The sequence below is a fragment of the Bombus affinis genome, chromosome 12 (assembly GCF_024516045.1).
Source record: "Bombus affinis isolate iyBomAffi1 chromosome 12, iyBomAffi1.2, whole genome shotgun sequence".
Classification (NCBI taxonomy): Eukaryota; Metazoa; Arthropoda; class Insecta; order Hymenoptera; family Apidae; genus Bombus; species Bombus affinis.
The window spans coordinates 10,381,548-10,402,700 of record NC_066355.1 but is presented as its reverse complement, the minus strand read 5'-3'; the positions used below and the strand labels follow the sequence as shown (position 1 = coordinate 10,402,700).

At 38.7% G+C, this 21,153-nt stretch overlaps 1 protein-coding gene across 5 annotated transcripts in view; it reads right to left on the bottom strand.

The window, feature by feature from the left end:
• LOC126922371 (putative polypeptide N-acetylgalactosaminyltransferase 9) overlaps positions 1 to 21,153 on the bottom strand; it is a 294,734-nt gene that overhangs the window by 18,742 nt on the left and 254,839 nt on the right. For all 5 annotated transcript variants that reach the window (XM_050734913.1, XM_050734912.1, XM_050734909.1 and 2 more), the window contains 5 exons: positions 10,873 to 11,042; positions 7,537 to 7,850; positions 6,558 to 6,756; positions 5,391 to 5,560; positions 2,812 to 2,940 (listed from right to left, as the gene is read on the bottom strand). In XM_050734913.1, coding sequence (XP_050590870.1) covers positions 2,812 to 2,940; positions 5,391 to 5,560; positions 6,558 to 6,756; positions 7,537 to 7,850; positions 10,873 to 11,042 — 982 coding nt within the window. The remainder of the gene's footprint in view (positions 1 to 2,811; positions 2,941 to 5,390; positions 5,561 to 6,557; positions 6,757 to 7,536; positions 7,851 to 10,872; positions 11,043 to 21,153) is intronic.

Genomic DNA, 21,153 nt, shown 5'->3' with positions numbered 1-21,153 from the left:
TCACCGACTCTTTCTCTTGATACTATAAAATATTGGAAAATGCAATCAAAGCTACATAAAATAAATTTATTTCAGAAACATTCATTGCTGTAATATTTGATTTAAATTCTCCGTGTTTGTCTTTTATACGAGTGGAATTGATATTAAACAGCACGAGTTACTTCGTTGATAATAATCAATAACCAAACACATGTATTTATGATAAACGAAAGGTTTGTCAGCCGAGAAATTACGGATTTCGCTGTAGTTTACAGATAATATAAATTCATTGAAACAATGTCATCCATCACTTTCGTCATCCTATTCTTCCACCAAACAATATTGCGAGCTAAACAGGGGAAAACTCCAACAGTAAACGAAGAATTCGGAAGTGTACACTAGTATCGATGGTGGAAGTTGAACGTCCAGGCGTCAGAGACGGAAATCACGGAAATCACACGATGTGCACGATCCGTTTTGCTCGTCTCGCGATTGACAGTGCATTAATTTCGTTTCGATCCAGAGGAAGAAGGGGACGGGGTGGAATGGAAGGGTTGGAGCGATCAATCACGTCTCGATTTATTTCCGTCGTGTTGCGACGCCGTCTCCTGGCCCTCTGTTTCCCTGCATTCGTAATTGCGAAATGATTGTCGGGCTTGTCGCCGATAATCTCGTAGCCCGCTTCTCCTACGGGTCATTACGTCCTCTCGACTCTCGTGCACCACGTATTTGATCGATGCGACCCGCGCGTGTGTTCACCCTCTGTTATCAAACTGCGACTGGACCTGCCGTGTTTCTCTTCGATCTCGTGAAACTCGAAATTTCCTGGTTTACCACGTAACAACGCGTTGCATCGCTAATTTTAGAGTAGAATATACAGTATGTGCTGTTTAACTGGAAACGCTCGAATATCTGGAAGAATACGAATGATAGGAGAAAATGTCACGGATAAAAGTTGCGCGGTATCGAGGGAGACATAGCGTGCTTTTATCTATATGACTGCGCGATTACCTCGAAAGTGTGACATTAAAATTTCTAGATGGATACCTGCATTTTTTATTATCTACTCTTGTAACCGACGGTGCCAAAATCTTTTCACACTGGACACTCTTGTTTTTTCTTTTTTTTTTTTTTTTTTACCATCAAATTTTAAAGTTCATATCTCGATGGCGGATAGTGCAAAAGACGCGAAATTGCAGTGCTTTGAAAACGACCGAATGTTAGCTATAAGAATACGCAATAAAAAATAGAAGTATTCATCTCAAGATTTTAATTTCATCTTATACAACTTTCGCCTAAAACATTTCCTCGTATCGTTCGTACTTTTCGAAATGTTTGAGCGTTTCCACCTAAGCAGGACACACTGCCGTACAGTGACTTACGAAATTATCTCGACGCTTTTAAATGTTCTAGATAAAATGATCTATTACATCAATATCTCTAAAGTATGTTTCGTGGTCTACGAATATATCGTCAAATTATTAAATTCTGATGAAAACAAAACCAAAATAGAGTAGAATAATTGCCAATAAAAAAGGATGATACAAAATAAACAGCGAAATACCATATTCATAACCACGCTTAAGTCCTAAAGGAAAATATATGAACCTGACAGACCGCAATTTCCATGACACCGTCTCTCGTTTAGCAATTTAATTCTTACATAAACAGAGGATCGGACACGATACAGAAGAGAAACAGCCGCGAGTTATAAGCCATCAAAGGAAGACTTTAATTGCAAAATCGAAATGGAACAGCGAAGTAATGGGGAAGGCAGCGCCTCTTTCAACCAGTGTTGAAACGTCTTCGCCCGAAGCGACGTTCGATTCGCCTCTATTATCCGGCGCGACTACCGATTTCGTCGTGCTGTAAGCCAAGAATTCAACAAGCCGATCGAGACGAATCGATTTCCGATCGGATGTCGCACGAGCCTCCGGCCGCGATCCGATTGAGATTGCCTCGACCGCGGGCTGCATTGTTTCTCGATCGAACGCATTGTTTTCTATGTCGCAAGCTCGTCGACATCAATCATTGTCTTCGCCACCGACAATTGAACTTTGCCTATCTGTATAGATACAGGCCCTGCCAGCGTTTCGTTTGTCTCCTACCTCGTATAAAATACAGGATACGCGTTAATTCGTATATATCGTTGAGAAAAATATCGAGTGGATGTTTCTTCCACTCGTAGCGTTAACAACGTAGATTTCGAGTATCGTACATTGTTCGAATCGTGATGTACGTTCGAGTGGAAAGTTGGAAATGTTGTATTACAGTTTTTAAGAGTTTTTATTCGCACGTAAAATCTTGAAAAGAGCTATTTTACCATTTCTTTCGTTCCTTTTAACTGTTCTCAAAACACATTCAAACAAATTCACTGAAAACTTTGTTGTACTCTCTTCTTTCATACGCTAATCTCAAGCAAGAGAGTTCAAAATCCTGAAAAACTAAGGATTCCGCAGACTCAAGAAAAACCACGGAAGAACAATCCCGCGGCACTCGACGCCTGCGCGAATCTCCTAGGGAGGATAGGAGCCGCGCGTCTAAAAACCGTAACGCGACATTTCTCTGAAAGGAAAACGGCGGAAAAAAGAGGTGAGGAAGAAGATAAAAAGGAAGCCCTCTCTCGTCCATTTATCCCATTCGTAAAAATGGCCATTATTCGGCTAAAAGAACGGAACCTCCGAGTATTTGGCGCACCTTGGTGTATCAAAATGTTGGTTGGTAACGTCGTTAAAGAGAAACGAGTGGCTCCGTACGTTGATTCCGATCGTCGTTTACGTAGCTGCAAAAGAGAAGATACGAGGATTGCGGTGAAACACGGTAAATTCTTACCTCGCCGGAAGCTACCGCCTCGCCAGGTATGAACAGCTCCGGATAAACGTTGTCGAGGTACCACTTGAACGACTTGCAGCCGAGTTTCTTCCTCAAGGCCTTCCGTTCCGATACGTCTCCGTACTTGCCCTGCGAAAATTGCGAATCATAAGCCCGGAAATTTTGCCTGCTACGATACAAGGAAGGAAGGAAGGAAGAGAGCAAGCTGGACTGCGTGTCGGAGGAAAGGGCTGTTTCCGGAAGGCAGGGATTTAAGGGATGTAAGAAAAGGGGATGAGAGTTATAAACGTAAAGAAGGAAAGGAAAGGGAAGGGAAGCGAGACAAGCGAGGAGGAAATAAAGACCGGAGAGAAATACACGGAATCTTTTATGGACTCGAGTTTTAAAGCTCTCTAGAGCAGAATAATGGCAATACTTTGGTGGGAGACCATTCACGGCACTCGTGCAATGAGTATGCTTCTACTAGGCCGTGGATGGTCACTTTCGACTAGTCGTCGGAGATTTTTTCCATCGCAGTTCTTTGTAATTAGGTTTTATCCATGGAATTTTGGAGATACAGGATATGGGTTCGAAAGTGGCTGACTTGTTCTACTTGGAAATTGGTATTGGATGGAAGAGCGGTGGTAAAGGGACCCGATTAACTGTCAAATTATTATATCACTGTTTATTTGACGTGCAAATTGATATACGACGTGCAAGATTATCTCCTTAGACATTCGTGAAACATTTTCTGGAGATTTCGAAACAATTTTTGTTGAACATTGCCGAAACACCAAGCTAATATTTCAATCGGATACTTGCCAAAAGTGTTATTTCCTTTTACTCCTATGCCACACGCAAACTTTTATTCGTTATAAAGTGCCGCGAAAAAAAGTATATCTGCTATAGAAAATGGAAAATTCAAGCACGTATTGTGACAAACCGGTGCTCCACTGATAAAACGTTTTCGATAGCTGTAAAACAATTTCCAGCAGTACTCGAGTGAACTGTTGAATCGCGTCCGAGACTATTCTTTGTCCGTAATAAAACAAAAGTTGCATCGCAGAATGCTAATCTGCTAAGGTTATCGTCGAACTTGGAAAGAAATACTGTTATTACCGATGTTAAGGGCCGGAACGAGGAGAATTAAAAGTGAGAATCAGTTCCTTGAAATTAGCCTCATTTTGAAACCGTGAAAATTTAGTCTGTGATACTGTTTGATGCCTGATAGGGCTGAAGCGATAGTTGGACGGTTTGGTAATAAGAGGGAGAATTATTGTTGAAGATTAAAAGGTTTAGAGCTCGTTTCATAACGGCAAGATTATGAAAGATTAGAAGAATTTCGCTTGCAACTGTTCGGATCCTCTTCGGTGGATCGTTGCAATTGGATGGTTCGTGCAAATGAGAGGATTGTCGCTGAAGATTACAGGTCGACGTAATTTGTGAGATAATGGTATCATTTTGAACAAGAAGAGCGGGAAGTTTGGTTTCTTTTTATCCCTTTTAATTTTCTTGGAAAATGTATTACTAAAAATTAGAATTTCGCAGAATTCATGAACATATTGTAAATTCTTTTTAAAAGAAGTTTCTACAGTTCTGATTTTATTAAAAAGAAAGATATTAAAAAGAAATAGGAGAAAATTTCCCATGAAAAGTCATCATTCTACGAATAATAAGATTTTTCCATAAACTTTCCATAAAACCATCATATCATGTTTCATTTAAACTGCCTACAAGATCATCGCTGCTTTTAAAAAGCTATTACAATATATTTGGCGTACGAATCTAAAAAGTGAAATTCAATATTTAAAAAATATACCGCAAGTTGTTTAATCAAAATACTTCCAGTTGTCTTCTATAAATTTAAGCTCTCTATCAGGCAAACGATGAATTCCATCACGGAAAAACGTCGTATCTTTAGATAAGATCCAATTATTAGGGGATTAAGAAAGGTGATGGTTCTGTGAAATTGTTGCGTAACAATACTAAGCTACATACTGCTTCTACGGTCAAAGACATTATAATGAGTCTTATCTGGGACGTTTTTCAGCAGTCAGCTTATTTGCTACATATTACTCCTTTAGATTATTATCTGCTTGGACCGATACAGTACACTTTATTCGATACTCACTTGCAATTAGTGGAGATACAGAAATGAATTTGTCGTTTGGCTGATAGGTGGCTTATAATCGTAGAAAGCAACGGCGATTATTTCGATCGAACAACTTGCTCTACTTCCCTTTAAATAAACTTTCAGTTCCACTGAAAAGACTTGAATTATTCATTTGTATATCTAATATTAATAAACTACGTAAAATCTGTATAAAAAATTCTTAAAAAAAATATATCGATCTGTAACCCTTTATAATTTCCAAACTAAAATTTTCCTTCGATCGTGCCTCGCAGTACTGCCCTATGAAGAGCTAAAAAACGAGAAGTTATGCCCGATCTGTTTGCTTCTTTCACACGCCCGTTTCCCATTATTATTTTAGTACGCCATACGACGTGCTCGAGACAGGGTAATCCGTCTGAAAGACGAAGCAGAATCGAGATCGACGCGAGGGAAGTGGAAAAAGCGAGACTGAGTAGCAAGTGTTCACCTTGTCGTGACCTATCCTCTGGTAGTAGTACTTGGCATACTCGTCCAGCCACACTTCGCTCAGCCTTATGCTGTTCCTCTTGAGCACGTTCACGCCGCTGCGCCACTTGTACGGCGAACGTTTGCGGAAGATGTGGCCCACGTGCGAGCACGGCACGATTTCCAAGGTACCTGGAAACAACAATTGCCTTTCGAATTTCGTTCGTTCGTTCGTTCGTTGCAACCTATACCACGGAAACGGCTGATTGCGGGCGAAAAGAGGATGGGAAACAAGTTTATTTCGCCACAAACAGAAGCTACATCGCTATGGTTTTCAGGATTTAAGTCTTCCGGGAGATTTTCCATGCGGCACCGTGTATCCATCCGTGGAAAAATGAGGATAGAGAAGATTGGCGTGATTGTGCGCCCAGAGATATCGGAGTCTGACTTAGATTAGATTTAGCATGGTATGGGTTCCTGTTAACTGTTATGCTAGGAACGTATGAGAAAAATGATGCTGAAAATATTCTGGATTTTTTTTTGCTGGACTTTGGTCGTCGAAATTAACGAAAGATGTAACTGTTGTGTTATTTTTAACACTCGACATGTTACTTTGTACACAATACTGTTTTTTTGGCCAGAATGTTGGCCAGCATTGTAGTTAGCTTCTTGAGCACCTAAAAAAAGCACTGAAACTGATATCCGTGATGATGTTTCTATACGGTGTTTCTCGATAACTTTTTTACAAAACGATATTTCGGTGATGATTAATAATACGAGAAAATGGTAGAGAAATAAATTTCACTATTTGGAATCATGAAAATTATGACCACGACGAAAGAGAAAAATTTCAGTTCACAGAACCAAACAATTTATCCTTCTAGAACTTTCTTGTATTATCAATGATTATCGGAATAGCATTTTGTAACAGAGTTACTGAAAAGATAGATTTTGTTAATCGATCTGCTTTTAATTTTTATCGCCGTACAGCAATATTATGTTATTTTCAAGGTTCCCGGGATTTAAAATTTAGTTACGCAACAATGAATTTCTATAAAAATTTAAAGTGTCATTCTTTCGCGAAGAATAATGTTCATTCTTTAGAATTAGCAAATAGCTCGAATAACGAGAGTTGTTTTCTCGTTTCAGTGAATACCAGGACAAATTTTTGTATTGGTATTGCACATACCTCCGCACATCCAGGTCTTGAAGGAGAGCTCAAGATTCTCGCCACCCCAAATATCGAAGCCACTGTCGTACGTGCCGAGACGGTCAAAGAAAGCTCGATCTATCGAAAAGAGGCCTCCGGCCATCGTCGGTGACCATACAGGCTCCGCGGGATTCTTGTGTCTTTTTTTCTCTCTCTCAGGGACTGCGTGCCAGTTGAACTGATACAGAAAATCAAAAAGTCTTGGGAACCGAGCTGGTCGACATTGAGAAATTATAAGAAATCCGTGGCGAGACGACGAAATCTCAAAATATTTTCGATAGCGTAGTTTTAGTACCAGCATATTTGTATTTATCCATATGTTTGTCTCACGGCAATGCTTGTCTTCCTCTTACTGCGTTTCGCCTTCTTTTAAAAGACCTTTTCCCGTTTAATTAATAGATTAAATATGTGTATTAAGAAGAATTAAGAAAGAATTAAGAAAGAGCTACGCTACACGGCATGTCTGACTACAGGCGGACCGCAACTACTTACAATTTGCCACTCCCACTCATAGATACGTATACATCACGATCTAATCATTTCTATATTTTCTGTACTGTCTAATCTTTACTTCAATGCTACCATACGATAGATAGATACTTAATTAAGATTTTTATATTATTATATGTGTATCACACACTCTAGAAAGACATGATTATTCGTATGTACGTTTCTCAGTGTATATAAATATATCTTAAGATTTTACAGATTAACATAAATATACCAATATTTCTTTAACTGTATAAAAGTACAAACTCAGTAAAATAATCAAAGTGGAGAATTCTGTCAGATTCTAAAGCACAGTTGACATCGGCCCCATCGAAAGCGCAATCATCGAAATTCCGGTAATAATTTTGTAAATTTTACCAGCGATTAATCCATCCCTGGTCGGCAGAGATCGCCACCCGGCATTGCGAATAGTTTTCGTGAAATAACGGTGAAAGGAATTTCTGCTTACCTGCAGATTCCAATCGAACCCACCCACGTTCACACCGCCGGAATCCCGCCAATGATATTCGAGCGTGGTGTCGTCGATAACATCGATCACAGGACAAACGACTGTCGTCGGATCACGAGCGATACGATCGAGAAGCGGCTCCAACCAGCCCTCGGTGCATTCGCAATGGCTGTCCAAATATGTCAGGACAGGTGCCTTCGCCGCTGCTGCACCCAGCAAACGCGCCCTGATAAGACCTTCGCGCTTTTGCGCCCGGATTATCTGTACCTTTGGGTAGTTCATCATGTAGTCCTCTAGTTGACGCTGCAGATGTGCTGTGAAATTTTTAATTCGATTACTCAGCGACTAAGTAGATAAAAAAAATTGTTTGCATATTTATGTTTCTGAAAAGGAAATTGAGATATTTGTAAGGACATAATAAACTCTTCATTAGGATTTATAAACGACTCCATTACAGGACTGCAGAACTATGATAAAGTACTAAAAATGTACGTTTGTAGGATTAGTAAGGTTATTCGAAAATTTTATTGCTCTGTCTGTTAATTTATTATCCTTTGTGGGATATAATCCGAGATGCTACGTGATGCAGCAACTCTATACCTTCCAACATAGTTACACGTAAAATTCAGATTTACGGGATCTGATGAATTATGGGGACCCATTGGGGATAGCAATTAGTAGACATTCGTGATTTACTTTACGTTAGAATAGCTATATGAGAACCTTTCCTCTAAGCCTTCACTTACTGAGCTTAATTAGTTTAACTGCGGATACTATACACAGGTTTTAAGTATCATACCCGCGCGAATGTAACGATCCTCATCGAGTTTATTTGCAAACTAACGAATCATATTAAGGGCATCATTAAACGAATTTACAACGACATTTAAACAGCTGAATAATTATTTCACCGAAAGAGTATTTTACTTTCGAAACTTTTTGTCTCACGATTCTAGTCATATCTTTCTACTTTTTCTTCTGCCAATAACGGCAAAACTTTCATCACGTTACGAGCTGACTTAGCCCATCATCAAAGCTTATAAAATACCAGATTATTTTCATTCTTCTCCTGTGGTGATATTACGTTGCAACTTAACCTCGAGATAGCAAAGAAAAGAGAGACACGTTCCTTGTTATTATTAATTAAATCGTCTTTATTACAACCATGTTATTTCACACTTCTCTGCGACAGATAAGAAAACAGATAAAAAGAAGGGAAAACACGAATACGAAGATCAAGAAGCGAACAAGGAGTTCATTGTTTCCTGTTCCTATGACAAAATTAATTTAACTGGTTTTGTAATAGGTCACAACGTCGGCCCACGTTTCTCGTTAACTATGTTTGTAAGCCTGACTTCCGGTTAGCACAGAAGCTTATCCTCAGCATTTAGGGGGGATTGTACAGGCTGTTCTGTTCCTATATCGTTTCCAACACGTTGCGCCTTCCCTAGCCTGCTGTCAAGCGAGCTTAATCTGGCCGGCTTTCCCCAGCGATTTTTATTTTCTTCCCTCTTTTCCCCCTTTTGTTACACGTGACTACGGTTAGTTATCTGTCCGTTCCATCCGGCGACACGTTAATTCGATCTGAACACCTTCGACGATAAACCGACCGCCCCGCTTCTGGCTATCTCTTTCAACGAGCTGAGAAATGTAAATATAAAAAAAGGAAATCTTTGCCTTGTCCTTTGGGGATGAGGTTTCTAAAGATCTTTCCTCTTCGGAGAAAAATTAATTCCAGTTTATTCATTGGGATATAGACGACTGGCAATAGCTTCGGTTAATTGCATTAAATTTTGTTTTAACGAATTTTCTATTAAATCATTGCCAGCAAAAGAAGTCTATAGAAACTCGTATTTTGGAATGTTTGCGAATACTTTATTCTTCTGAAACTGGAAGTCTACTAAATATCATAATTTATCTTCGTTAGAGTAAAATTCTTTATAATTCATCACGAATCTCATCCCTCTACAGGAACTACATTACGCAATTCTTTTCCCCTGAACTCATTAACAAACTTATATCCTTCATCAGCGAAACTTCCACGATATTTCCCAACAAAAATTACCAATTAAACGCATCTATCTCGTCAGCCCGCCTCACAGGGCCAATAAAACACTCGGCGAAGTTCGTAGCGTGGAAAAATCCTCTTCAATCGTACGATTCGTCTTTCTAATTCGTGTACTCGGTATTGTCAAAAAATTGTGTAAAGGAAACAGGAATGGCAACCTGTCAAAACGTACTTCCCACGGAAATAATAGGCTTCGCGCGACAGAAAGAGACAATCGATCTCCCGTCAAAGTTTCCTTGGTCGCCGGAAAGCGCGCGTCAGATGCAGGCGAATTTTTCCACGGGACGTGTAGAGAGAAGCAGGGGAAGAGAGACCGGGAAAGATATCAACGTCTCGGCATCGTTGGCATGCATCAAGCTGTCAGGAATTTTCCGAGTACACGCGCGCAACACGTCGACGCCAGCTTTCCCTTCTATTCACGCTGACCCGATCGTTACGGGTTCTGTGCACACCACGGGGGAGATGGATCGCGATTAATCGATCCATCGTGAAGCTACGGAACGCTGTCCGCGATAACGAATCACCCCGCGAGCCTGAATAGAGATACGTTTGCTCGGACGAACAAGTAGCGATACGTAACGAACCAACGTAGCATCTGTATAAGCCCACCGATTTTCCCATTCCTCGACTAGCTCCATTTACAGCAACGATTCTCTCTTATTTAAAGAATGGGTAGAGTTTTGTGTTTTAATTTTGGTTGCTTGGTTGGTACATTTATATTAAATCTCATAATACCAGAAATTAGGTTGAAATCTGACATTAAATACTGGGTAGGATACGCGTGTAATGTGAACGCTCTTTTTGTCCCAGTTGTTGCTAACTTTGTACCCCGGTCGGATACCAATGTTGTTAGAAAATATACATTTGCTTAATGACTAGCCGAGATACAAACTGTATTCCCATGAATAAAAATAGCTTTATTATAGAAGAAAAAGAAAAAACGAAAAGCTAAATCTCCTTATATTCTGAAACAAGAATGTATATGCGATGGATAATAGAGTGGGACGAGTGTATAAAAATGTATTTTTCATAATATGACAAAAACATGATGCTTAAACTATGCTTGTACCTCGTTCGGTATTATGAAGTTTAATCAAAGAGCACAAGGGAGAAACACGATAAAAATTCCTTTATCCATAGTTTGATCGTGATGTTTCTCCAATGTAAGAGGGTAGTTTCGTATGATATAGTCGGCAAAGAAAAAAATCTTAGGCCAACATTCTATAATATAAGTCTTTTAAATATCGATAACAATTTTGTTCACTTACGCATATCTGAGAAGTCATCTACCAAAATTATTTCTTGTATGAGGTGCTCCGGTGATCTATCCAACACGGAATGTACCGTCCTCAGCAGTACTGACCAAGCTTCGTTGTGGAAGCAAATTATCACCGCTGTGGGAGGAAGGTCTTTCAAGTATCTTCCAGGTTCTTTACACCTGAAACAGAAAAGAATATTTCTATAGGAAAATTCCAAAACCATTGGAATTCGGTTTCTCTTCAGTTTCTCTAACCATAAGAGCAATTGCCTTTTTATATCGACGAAAGTGGAAAATTTGTAAGTTCTCAATAGTCTAAAAATATTACATTGAAAGAAGAATCGCCTTTCGCATCGATCTGGAATAAATTCGAACGAGGCGTATTAATATCTTAATCCCATCATCGCATCAGTTGGAAGACACGGATTACATGGCGAAGAGATATCGAAACGATGGAAGGCGAAATACGATAATGCGATTAGGAACTACTATGTTGGCAAAATAAACGACCAGGAGGTGGTGTATACACGTTTCGAAGGTCCCTATAGGCCAAGATTCTACAAGCGTTCGATTCCGTATCGTATTGGCTAATAAAGCTAATGTGGATAACAAGATCCGTAAACAATCAAGTTTCTCCATTTCCGGCGTCGTTACGTGCATTTGCGCGTCCGTTCGTTTGTCAAGCTACCATTTATCGTTTCCTTCTGTACGTAATCCCGTTAGATTTATAGACCATAAAATTTCCTCCGTCTTATTTCTCCAGTGCTTAAAGCTTAATCGTATACGTTATGATAAAAAGAATTTCCTTGTAAAAAGATTTCTAAATTATATTTTACGAATGTTGGAATCTAGAAGTCTTCTTATAATATTCTAATATCCATAATATTCTGATAATACGTAAAGGAAAATAATAGAATGTTGAAAGAACAAGTCCAGAAGTGTCCTAGTACTTCTCTTTCGTTATGAAGAAAGTAATGGGAAAGGGCAAGAAAAATAATAAAGAGAAATATTAACGTAAAAGGTCTATGGCGAGCTATGCCTTATTAACTCCAACCAATTGATTTTCACTTAAAAGCATCGATGAAACCCTTATTAATATTAGGAAACTTTGAATATATATCTATAAAAATAAATATGTAAATATTATTAAAAAACTTTTAATATATTAATAAAGAAAAATTTGCATAAAAGATTTGAGAAATTGTAACAAAATAGTCTCAGTTGTTGCATAAGCATAACGAAATTCGTGGCAAATGTAGGTAGAAGTTTCTCACTAAATAGAGCTTCTCGTGTGGCCGACGAAAAAGGGCGGTGCAGGTAATGACGCAGTTGGGAAGTTCATGAATTTTTAATGAGATTTGCTCGCGCATTAAGCTAGGATCAAATTGAAAACCAAATTTTGAAACATTCGGTCTAAAAAATGCTTTAACGTGTCACCTCTTCAACTGTTGCACACGTCATGGATGAATCATTTTTTAAACGCCATCGTCATCGTAGAAAACGCATCACGTGTATATCAAATATAATTATAAATCAGCACAAATTAACTTAGATAAATTTTATGGTTTATTATAATTATAAGAGTTGTCGATTTTTTCCAGTTAGAAAATTATAACACCAATGTTTTATTGAGATTTATAAAGAAATTCTTACGCAATAGAATAAGCCTACCAATAGTCATAAAAGAAACACAAGTGTTTCGCTTTCTTAAAATAGCAATGTGTTATGAATTTTCGAATAAAGCAATTCTCAGTAGTTCGACCGGTGATAAATCAGACGATTGACCTTTCGTCTGACCATAATGCCCATGTACTACTGAACCACCGAATTCCAATTACATAGAAACTTTCTCATGTAAATTTATCTCTACAATATGATCGATTATTCAAATATAAATTTATAGCCCATTCAAACTCATTTAAATATTTTTTCACGCATTCTCTCCGCGATCACGTTAATTCGATAAGAAGCAGAAATCTCCGGTTAAACGCGAGCAACAAGAGATCCCGTTAAATTTCACGTAAGACGATCGGGTAATCGAATTTCGAAAGAGGAATCTCGTCGAGCGTCGACAAAAAAATGTCAGTCTCAAGGAGGCAACTTCATTTACCGTTGCTGGTCGTGCAACGTGAACTTAACGACATTAATTCCCCGAAAGCGTCGGAACGGCGAAGAATTTTGTCCGACGTAAGGCGGATAAAACCAGCCTAATTGTCGGAGATAAATTTTGTTTAAAAAGTTGTCACGAAGATTGAATTTGGTCGATCTTTGATTTAGCAACGAACAAGAAACTGAAAATACTGAATTCAAGTAGGTTTACGTTGCTCTCCGCTTTGAAATATCGATTCTAGACCCTGAATTTAATACTGTTAGTAAAGTTGTGCAAATTATAAGTTACCGCGACTAATGAATTATGTTCCATAACATTTTACAAATAAATTTCCAGCAAAGTTATTAAATTACGAATGAGAAGATCTATAATTTGTAACTTGTTATTTATCAATTCATTCTTATTTAATTGGAATTAAAAGTCACGTAAAAAACAGTTAAATTTCCATAAAAAAAGAAGACACCAGTGAACTCGAGTAAACTAAACTAAAATGCCAGCCTTCCTTTGTACTTAATCCCTTAGATATCTCTCCACTCAACGACACCAGTTCCGTGCGTGTCAACAGAGACTGGATAGCCGCACCAATTAGTGCATTGGTGCAATATCGTAATCCTTGATGCCTCATGGATTACTGGAACATAAAAACTCCTAATGGTCATGGGGCGCGTACTTTCGGCCATGAACGTAAAAAGAATGCGCCGGTGATGAAGTATTTTTCGTGTCGCGCAGAAAGGAATGCGTGCAAACACGAACCAACTTGAGTTATGGTGGTTTTCGCACGCGAACGCGTTACAAATATATTCGACGGCTTGCGTGGCCTCGCGGCCGATAAAGCAAAAATTTCTATTATTGTGTCGCGTTAATTACATAGTTTGAAAGGATAAGATAAACTTCGAACAACTTGCAAATTTCAATATCACCCTTCGGAATATCTTTGAATCGACACAAGTAAAAAATGTAGGCGCAAAAATGTTCACCTCAGAAATATCAGAATTGCTGTTTTATCTAGGTATAAGTAAGTATTTTCGATTGAAGTTTTTCGTTCCATCAAAGGGCATTCTGTTAATCGAGAGATCTCGAGAGCGTTATCTGCTGTTTCCATTGACGTTCAAGTAACAGTAGCGCGCGAGGATAGGAAGCCACGGTACCTGCTCGTACCAAACGTGTATCTACGTTAGCCTAAACGTCAGAAACGTTAACTGCACATACGCTGATACGTGTATATCACGTCTATCGGCTGTGTGGTTTCCGCGTTACCTCGTTCTCGCCATCTCTCTCTGGAGTCGAATCGAGAAAGCTCAAAGAGAAGTCGAAAAATCAGGAAATCGAGGGAACCATTAGTTCTGGTGGAAGGCAGGCTGATTATGCCAAGAGAAATCAACTCGACAAGCGATTGAAAGGGCGCAAAGGCGTCTTTTAGCGTGCACAAAGAACCGAATGATTAATGTACTTCGATCTATTTTGCGGTCGGCTTGCAGTTGATTAAAATTCCATCGGCTCTAGCGAGGAATAGAATGCAATCTTGATCAAAGTAAAAGATAAATATATAGCCATAGGAATTTTTAAGTAATTAACAAATGTATCAGAAAAATGAATGTCCACTTGAATAAATTTCTCATAATATTCGCTTGGAATTTTTTCCATGAATCTTTTATTTTTAGTACTGTTGTGAACGTACCTTTATTAAAGTTTATCGTCCCGTTTACACATTTGTGCTCGTGTTAAAAAATTCATAATACATTTTAATTGATTTAATAACACGATGAGAAATTACACACTCTCTTTCAAAGATAGCAGTAAATTTATTATCATTCAACCTTTTTTCTCTTATTCAAGCAAAGTAGATATCATATATGCATACTTCTATATTCAAAATGTAAAATACGATGGATTTCTTGTTACAAGAGTTAATTTTTCATACGTGAAATCATTTTCGAATATCGTGTAATGCATATAATAATAAACAACGTGGTGCGAATTTCTGTGTTTATCTATTTATCGGTATCGAAGCTCTATAAATAAAGAGGCAAACGTGTCGCTAAAAATTGCTCACTTCCATATCGCAAAATATTCGTGACACGTAACGATGCAATAAATGGCCAATAAATTCTTCTATCAGATCGCGTTTTCAATGACGATTCGTCGAAAGCAACGGCAGTTTATGGATTTTAATCAGCGCAACCCACTGAACCGCATCAAGGTAATTTAAATACAAATGTTCTGTACGTATCACACGCCTCCAAATATTCTCTTATCTTTTTTCTGTCACGCTGTCAAATGTATTTAAATAAATTGTCACGATCGTCATTAAAAACTGAAAACGGTAGCGTGACGAAATGAATAACGATATGAAGTATTATATTTCTGTGACTTGATGCAGGAAGTACCAATGTCAGTATTGACAAAGTTGAGATATTAGCAATTAACGATATGATACAAATTTTATGTTTAAATAATTTCCGAAACAGGTCTCTGATCTTTTCGATTTCTCTTCTAATAAAAAAAAAAAAAGAGAATTAAAGCTATTTGGGTTTTTATACCAACTTCGGAAAAGAAGGAGGGTATTTCATATCGATGAGTATATTTCTTTTTTTTTCTTGTTTGTTTATTTCTCTCTTTCTAATATGCGAAATTTAAAAAATTGTATTAGAGTACAAAGAAAGAAAATAAGAAAAAGAAAGAGTAGAGCATTCTAATGCAAGTGAATACTTTCTGAAAATAGAAACGAACGAAGGATTTTTTGCATACCTTTTGCATACGCCTGTACAATTCAAAGTGGAAACAGTCGCCACCAGGGAAAACTTTCGTTAAAATTTAGTAAATGAATCGCTGCTGCTGCTGTTTGCATGCGTCGTTCAATTGTTTCGTTACGAATTCGTTCGCACTCCTGTCTGTAGCACGACGAAAAAACGAATCGTCACGGTGGCAAACTTTAACCATTATACTTGGGTAAACAGCTAACGTTGTTTGTCCGTCTGCGTGCAGAAATTGGTATACGAAGAAAATTGCTAGAAAAAATTGTGAAAATTCTTCTTTCCTATGTTTTGGAAACCTATCAGAAAAAAAGCTCGATATAAATCCAATTAAAATTTCGTCAAAACAAGTTCTAGATTCCCAAAAAGTAAATTGTTCGTTTGAAATAAGAAAATTGATTGAAAACTTCCGTTCTATGCGATTCTTAAAATTCATCTCAGAACGTTTTCTCGAATTCCTTCCAGAAATACCGCGAATAAAATCTCCGAGTGACCAGGCTCACGGACGACATACATTTACAAGTTAAGTCTAAAAGAGGCTACGATGGATTGTGTTTGCCGGTAACGAGTAAACATCCTCGTGTCGCTCATCATCACTGCTAAATGCCAGTTAGAATGGTTCCGGCCGCTAACAAGCTCTCTCGTTTGCATCCAATTTCTACACGCGAAATCTCTTCACCCGCGTTAAGCATTGACAGCGAATTTGCGCGGCACTCGCGTCAAGAGAGACCTTTCGACCTCGAGACTCGCGAATCTCGCCTTGACAGTTGACGTCATAACACTCTAACACGTTGTAATTCCCCGATGAAAAATGGTATTTCGAAATGCCTGAAAATTAATTGCCAATTAGGTGAAACGAAATTGCCTCAGACTTATTATAATGTCAAAGTGATTTCGTATTCTTCGACGAGAAAATTTAGATTTGCTTGGTTATTGGATATAATATGAGAATGTTTCCTGACATATTTCGCTTTCATCATTCATGGAGGAAACTTATTGATCGGGCATGTAGAGTAGTGAGAACTAATTCCAAATAATTTTAAATAGATTCTAACACTTTGCATCAATGACTTAAAGACGCTAATTGAAAAAAGAAAACAATATTTTTAAATAATTGGAAGGAATGTCTCCTCTTGATAAATGAATTAAATAAAGCGTCAGAAATCATTCGTTATAACTAATAAATATAAAAAAGTCGTTAATTTTTATTCGCAAGCTTGTAGATTTTCCAAAAGCATTTTGTACGAACATCGTTTGCGTGTTTTGACTCTACTGCACATTTTAATAGATAGCAGCATAGATAATTACAGAAGATTGGGTATACTTGTAAAGATAACTTTTTACTGGACCATATTTCATTTTGAAAATCTCAATTACCTCTGAAAGCGGACATTTAATACTTTAAAAAATATTGTTGGGTGCTCACAGGCAATGTGCATTACGCGCAGCTTATTTCATGGTTAATTAATGTAGATAGAAAGTGTCTACATTAAAATATACTTTACTTAAAGCTGCTTTAACGTTGGCGTGCTGCTGCATGGATTTTTAATTCACGAAATAGCTTCTTGATCAGAGGTTAGATTTTTAAACAGTATAATTAGATATATGTGAGTTTGATTAGCTGGCACGCAGTTTAATTATGAATTATTATTAGCTAATATATCCTCGGTGAAAATACAGGGAGTTTCTAAATTATAAAACCAAGCGGTAATGGGTGTCATAATTATAGGAAAATTATATCCGTTCATTTAGCTCAGCTTGCGTTTAACAGAGTTTACTTAGCACGACATAAATTTCAAACGATGTTATAATATATAAATATGCGTCGTTTCCTTTGTGTTTTTATATTTCAATCAACTTCTCGTCAAAAAGTTCCAAGGATGTCATGTTTCAATTTGGCCATGGTAAATTAACATCGTACAAATTCTAAAATAATTTTGCAACGCAAACGTTCGCAATTCTATTGTTCGGGCATACAAAATTCTCAGTATAAATTGAATAATTAAAGATCAATTTGAACTAAACTAACAATTAAATCAAGGTAAAGTCAAATAAAATGAAATGAAATCTTCGATTATTTTTGAAAATCTTCAACCTGTGAGAATATATCTTAAACTGATACTTGCCGGTGTATCTAAATTACTATCATCGCGTCTAAAAGCCGCACCCTAAGCAGGAGTCTCCATTTTCCGTCCAAACAACTAAACCGCAAACTAAACAGTCTCTAAACCATCCATCAGACCCATCGTCAGATTTTCAATCTATCCAGCGATCAATTTCAAATCCAGCGACACCCCCAACACCGAAGAAACATTCTCGTTATCCCGGCGTTCGGAGGCTGTCAGGGCTTACAGCAAACTAACATAATTATCGGCATCTCTAGACAATAGTCCTCGTTAACCGCCCTGAAACTATTGCTGTAGACAGTGCACAGTTTGTCGAAGACGCTGGCAGGTCCATTGGAAATCCGAGTATTACTTCCTGTTTGGAGCTAGTCCAAGTTTCCAGTTGCTTATTGGTAGACCGCCTCTTCGCTCCTTCATTCTCTCCTTCTCTCCTTCCACGTCTTTCCTTTTCCTTTTTTTCTTTCTTTCTTTCCCCCTTTTCTTAGCAGTGTCGTTTCGACGACATCGAACAGCCATCGAGGTTGAACGATTTTCTGGAACCGCAGCAGATTCGCGACTAATGGACCTTGAGGAAGAGACACGCGGTCGACGTCGACGTGCCTCTTCTTCGCCCGTCAACCAGAATCTTTAGACTCGGATACTCGAGAACGGTTCATGCCACGGTAAGACAGTTATGGGATCTGCGGAAATTCCACCATAGCTCGCAACCAAGCAGAGTCTCTCTCTGCTCTTACCACCGGAATTTCTCTTCGATAGGGAATCGAACTACTACTACTACTACTGCAACTACTGTTGAACGAGCTTCACTTCAGAATTCTTATTGGCGAAGCTTTATTGAGAAACGCTCGAGGATTATTAGGTCTCCAAGTGTGTTTATTGGTGAAGAGAAGATGTCGAAGGGGGATTTGTGGCGATACTTGAAAGAATACGAAGGAGATCGAGGAATTTGTTTCGCATGAGTAATTTTAGAAGAAATGGAGAATTCTGCGAGTTACGCACACTGGTGGTTGAACGTTTGGAATAATTAGCTGTTTCATGGAGTAGAAAGCTAGTAACGAAGGAACTCCAAAATTTTATTTACGAAGCTTTATCGAGAAACGTTCGATGATTGTTAGGTCCTCGAATAATTTTGAAACGAAGATAAATCGATACCAATAATAAATTACATTTGTCCTAAGAATTAAAGATCTGCCTTACGTTTCGTTGATTTCAACGAGCTCCGTTAACCTCTTTTTGCTTTTTTAACAAATCCCAAGAAGCTAAATTGAACCCGTTTTAATAAATTTTATCAAACACGAATTCCGCCCGCTTTAGCAAAATTAAAACCAGGAAACGCGCGTTAAATCACGGAGAGATCTTCGTAGAAGTATGCGAAACCCTTCTGTAACAGTATGTTTCGAAGAGGGACGCTGGTACAACGAAAATTTGCACGCAGACAACGGTCGCTTCGCGTTGTCCACTCGGTGCCACCCCCTCTCGCACGTCGCCGCGAATTAATTGGTCTTGCCCCGTGATTAGTAGGTCCCACGGAATTACCGCGATGCACCGGCATGATTAATGTTTCGGCGTTGCCAACTTTCGCGCGGCAAGATTAATAATGAACGGAGAGAGGCAGAGAAAGGGACAAAACCGGAACCGCTAGAATAGGAGTTTTAAAACAGCAACGAAACGTCCCCTCGTCTCTGTCCTCTTCCACCAATTTCTATATTTTCCTGCACTCGTAGATTTAGCTATCTTGAATGTCAACCGCAGAAATTTCTGTGGATTCCGAAACGATAAACCTTCGTCTGAATTTTCTTCCTTGTCGTCCGTTTACTCTTACGTCTTTTTTGGCGAATAGGGCATTTTAGAAATCACACTGCAAATTTTAATATCGTAGGATCTCGAAATCATTTGACAGTCATAAATATCGTCGTAATTGGATTTCAAGTCATAACTGGATTTCGAGATCATCTGAAATCTAAACTGGACATTCGAATCGTGTAATATGTGACCTAGTAACTTCAAGAAATTAATTTCACGTCGTATTAACGAATTAAACCCGAATTTTCGAATTTCTTGCAAGAGCAATTCGAAAATTGTAGACGATAGTTGAGAAAGTCGTTTGGTTAATGCATTCGGAATTGCACGGTAGCTGGCATTTAATATATCCTGAATTCCAAAGAAAACGAGAACCTCTTGCGGTAGACGGCCGGAGGCGGCGCCTTAAGGAGTAATTAATGCCGTTTTATGGTGTCGGAGAAAAGGACCAGTCTCTAGTGAGAATATGGGGTTTAATGGAAGGACCGCGATACGATTGGCGAACAAGGCTGCCAAGAATTCGACGCATACCATTTGAATTATTTATACGAGTAAAAACTATCAGCGTCATAGTCAAAGCTGACACGCGCAAAGAAAAAATATATTCTTCTGATTTCTTCGGTTACACACATCTCCATCAAATTCCACCGATTATTAAAAGATAACAATTTCATCTGCTTCTTACTGAGAAAACACGTTTCTTTCAAAATATTTCTGTATCTTGGAATTCTACGAAACCTGATCGATCATAGTAATATCTTTCGCTCGTCGAGGCAACCAGGGGAAATCTACATTTTATCAAACATTTCTACAGTTTCGACCTCCTCAAGAAACTTGATCAAAGTCTGATTATTATCGAAACATGATAATATTCCTCACTTAGGAGATCAGGCGAATCACGTACTTCTTATAAAACTCCATTGTAACAATTTCCAAATAAAACGAAGCTAAAATCACAGCCTCTTTAATCCTTAATCCTCTCGCCGTTGAAACTTCCATAATCCGATTGCCAGTTCGCGCGATGCACGCGCTTCATCCGAAACGCTAAACCGTTTCCCGCGGGCATCGGTATGCCATTTATGTACTTCCGTTTCGCTGTGCATTAAACTCGATCGCGCATACGTGCTACATCGGCGCGGAGGGCCAGAGGGTTCAACTGTTCGCGTTTAAGTGCGTCAATGAATTTCGCACGGTGCGACACACGGCCAATTCATCCCCCAAATTACGAACCGGTCACTGCTTATGATTAATGCCGTGTTTCTGACTGGGAACACGCGTCGCCGGCCGCGACGCACGCTGTAATCCATACGTTAATTAAACGACGTTGCGGCCAAAGAGACGTCATCGACCGAGGACGACGAACCCGCGGAATGTGAAATTATTTATTCGCGGGTTACGCCGCCGGCTGATCACTCGATCTCACTGCCGTGTAAATTATATAACGCGGCCATCGTCGCGAGTGCAACGCGTCTCGTGGTTGTTTCAGCGGATATGAAAGGACG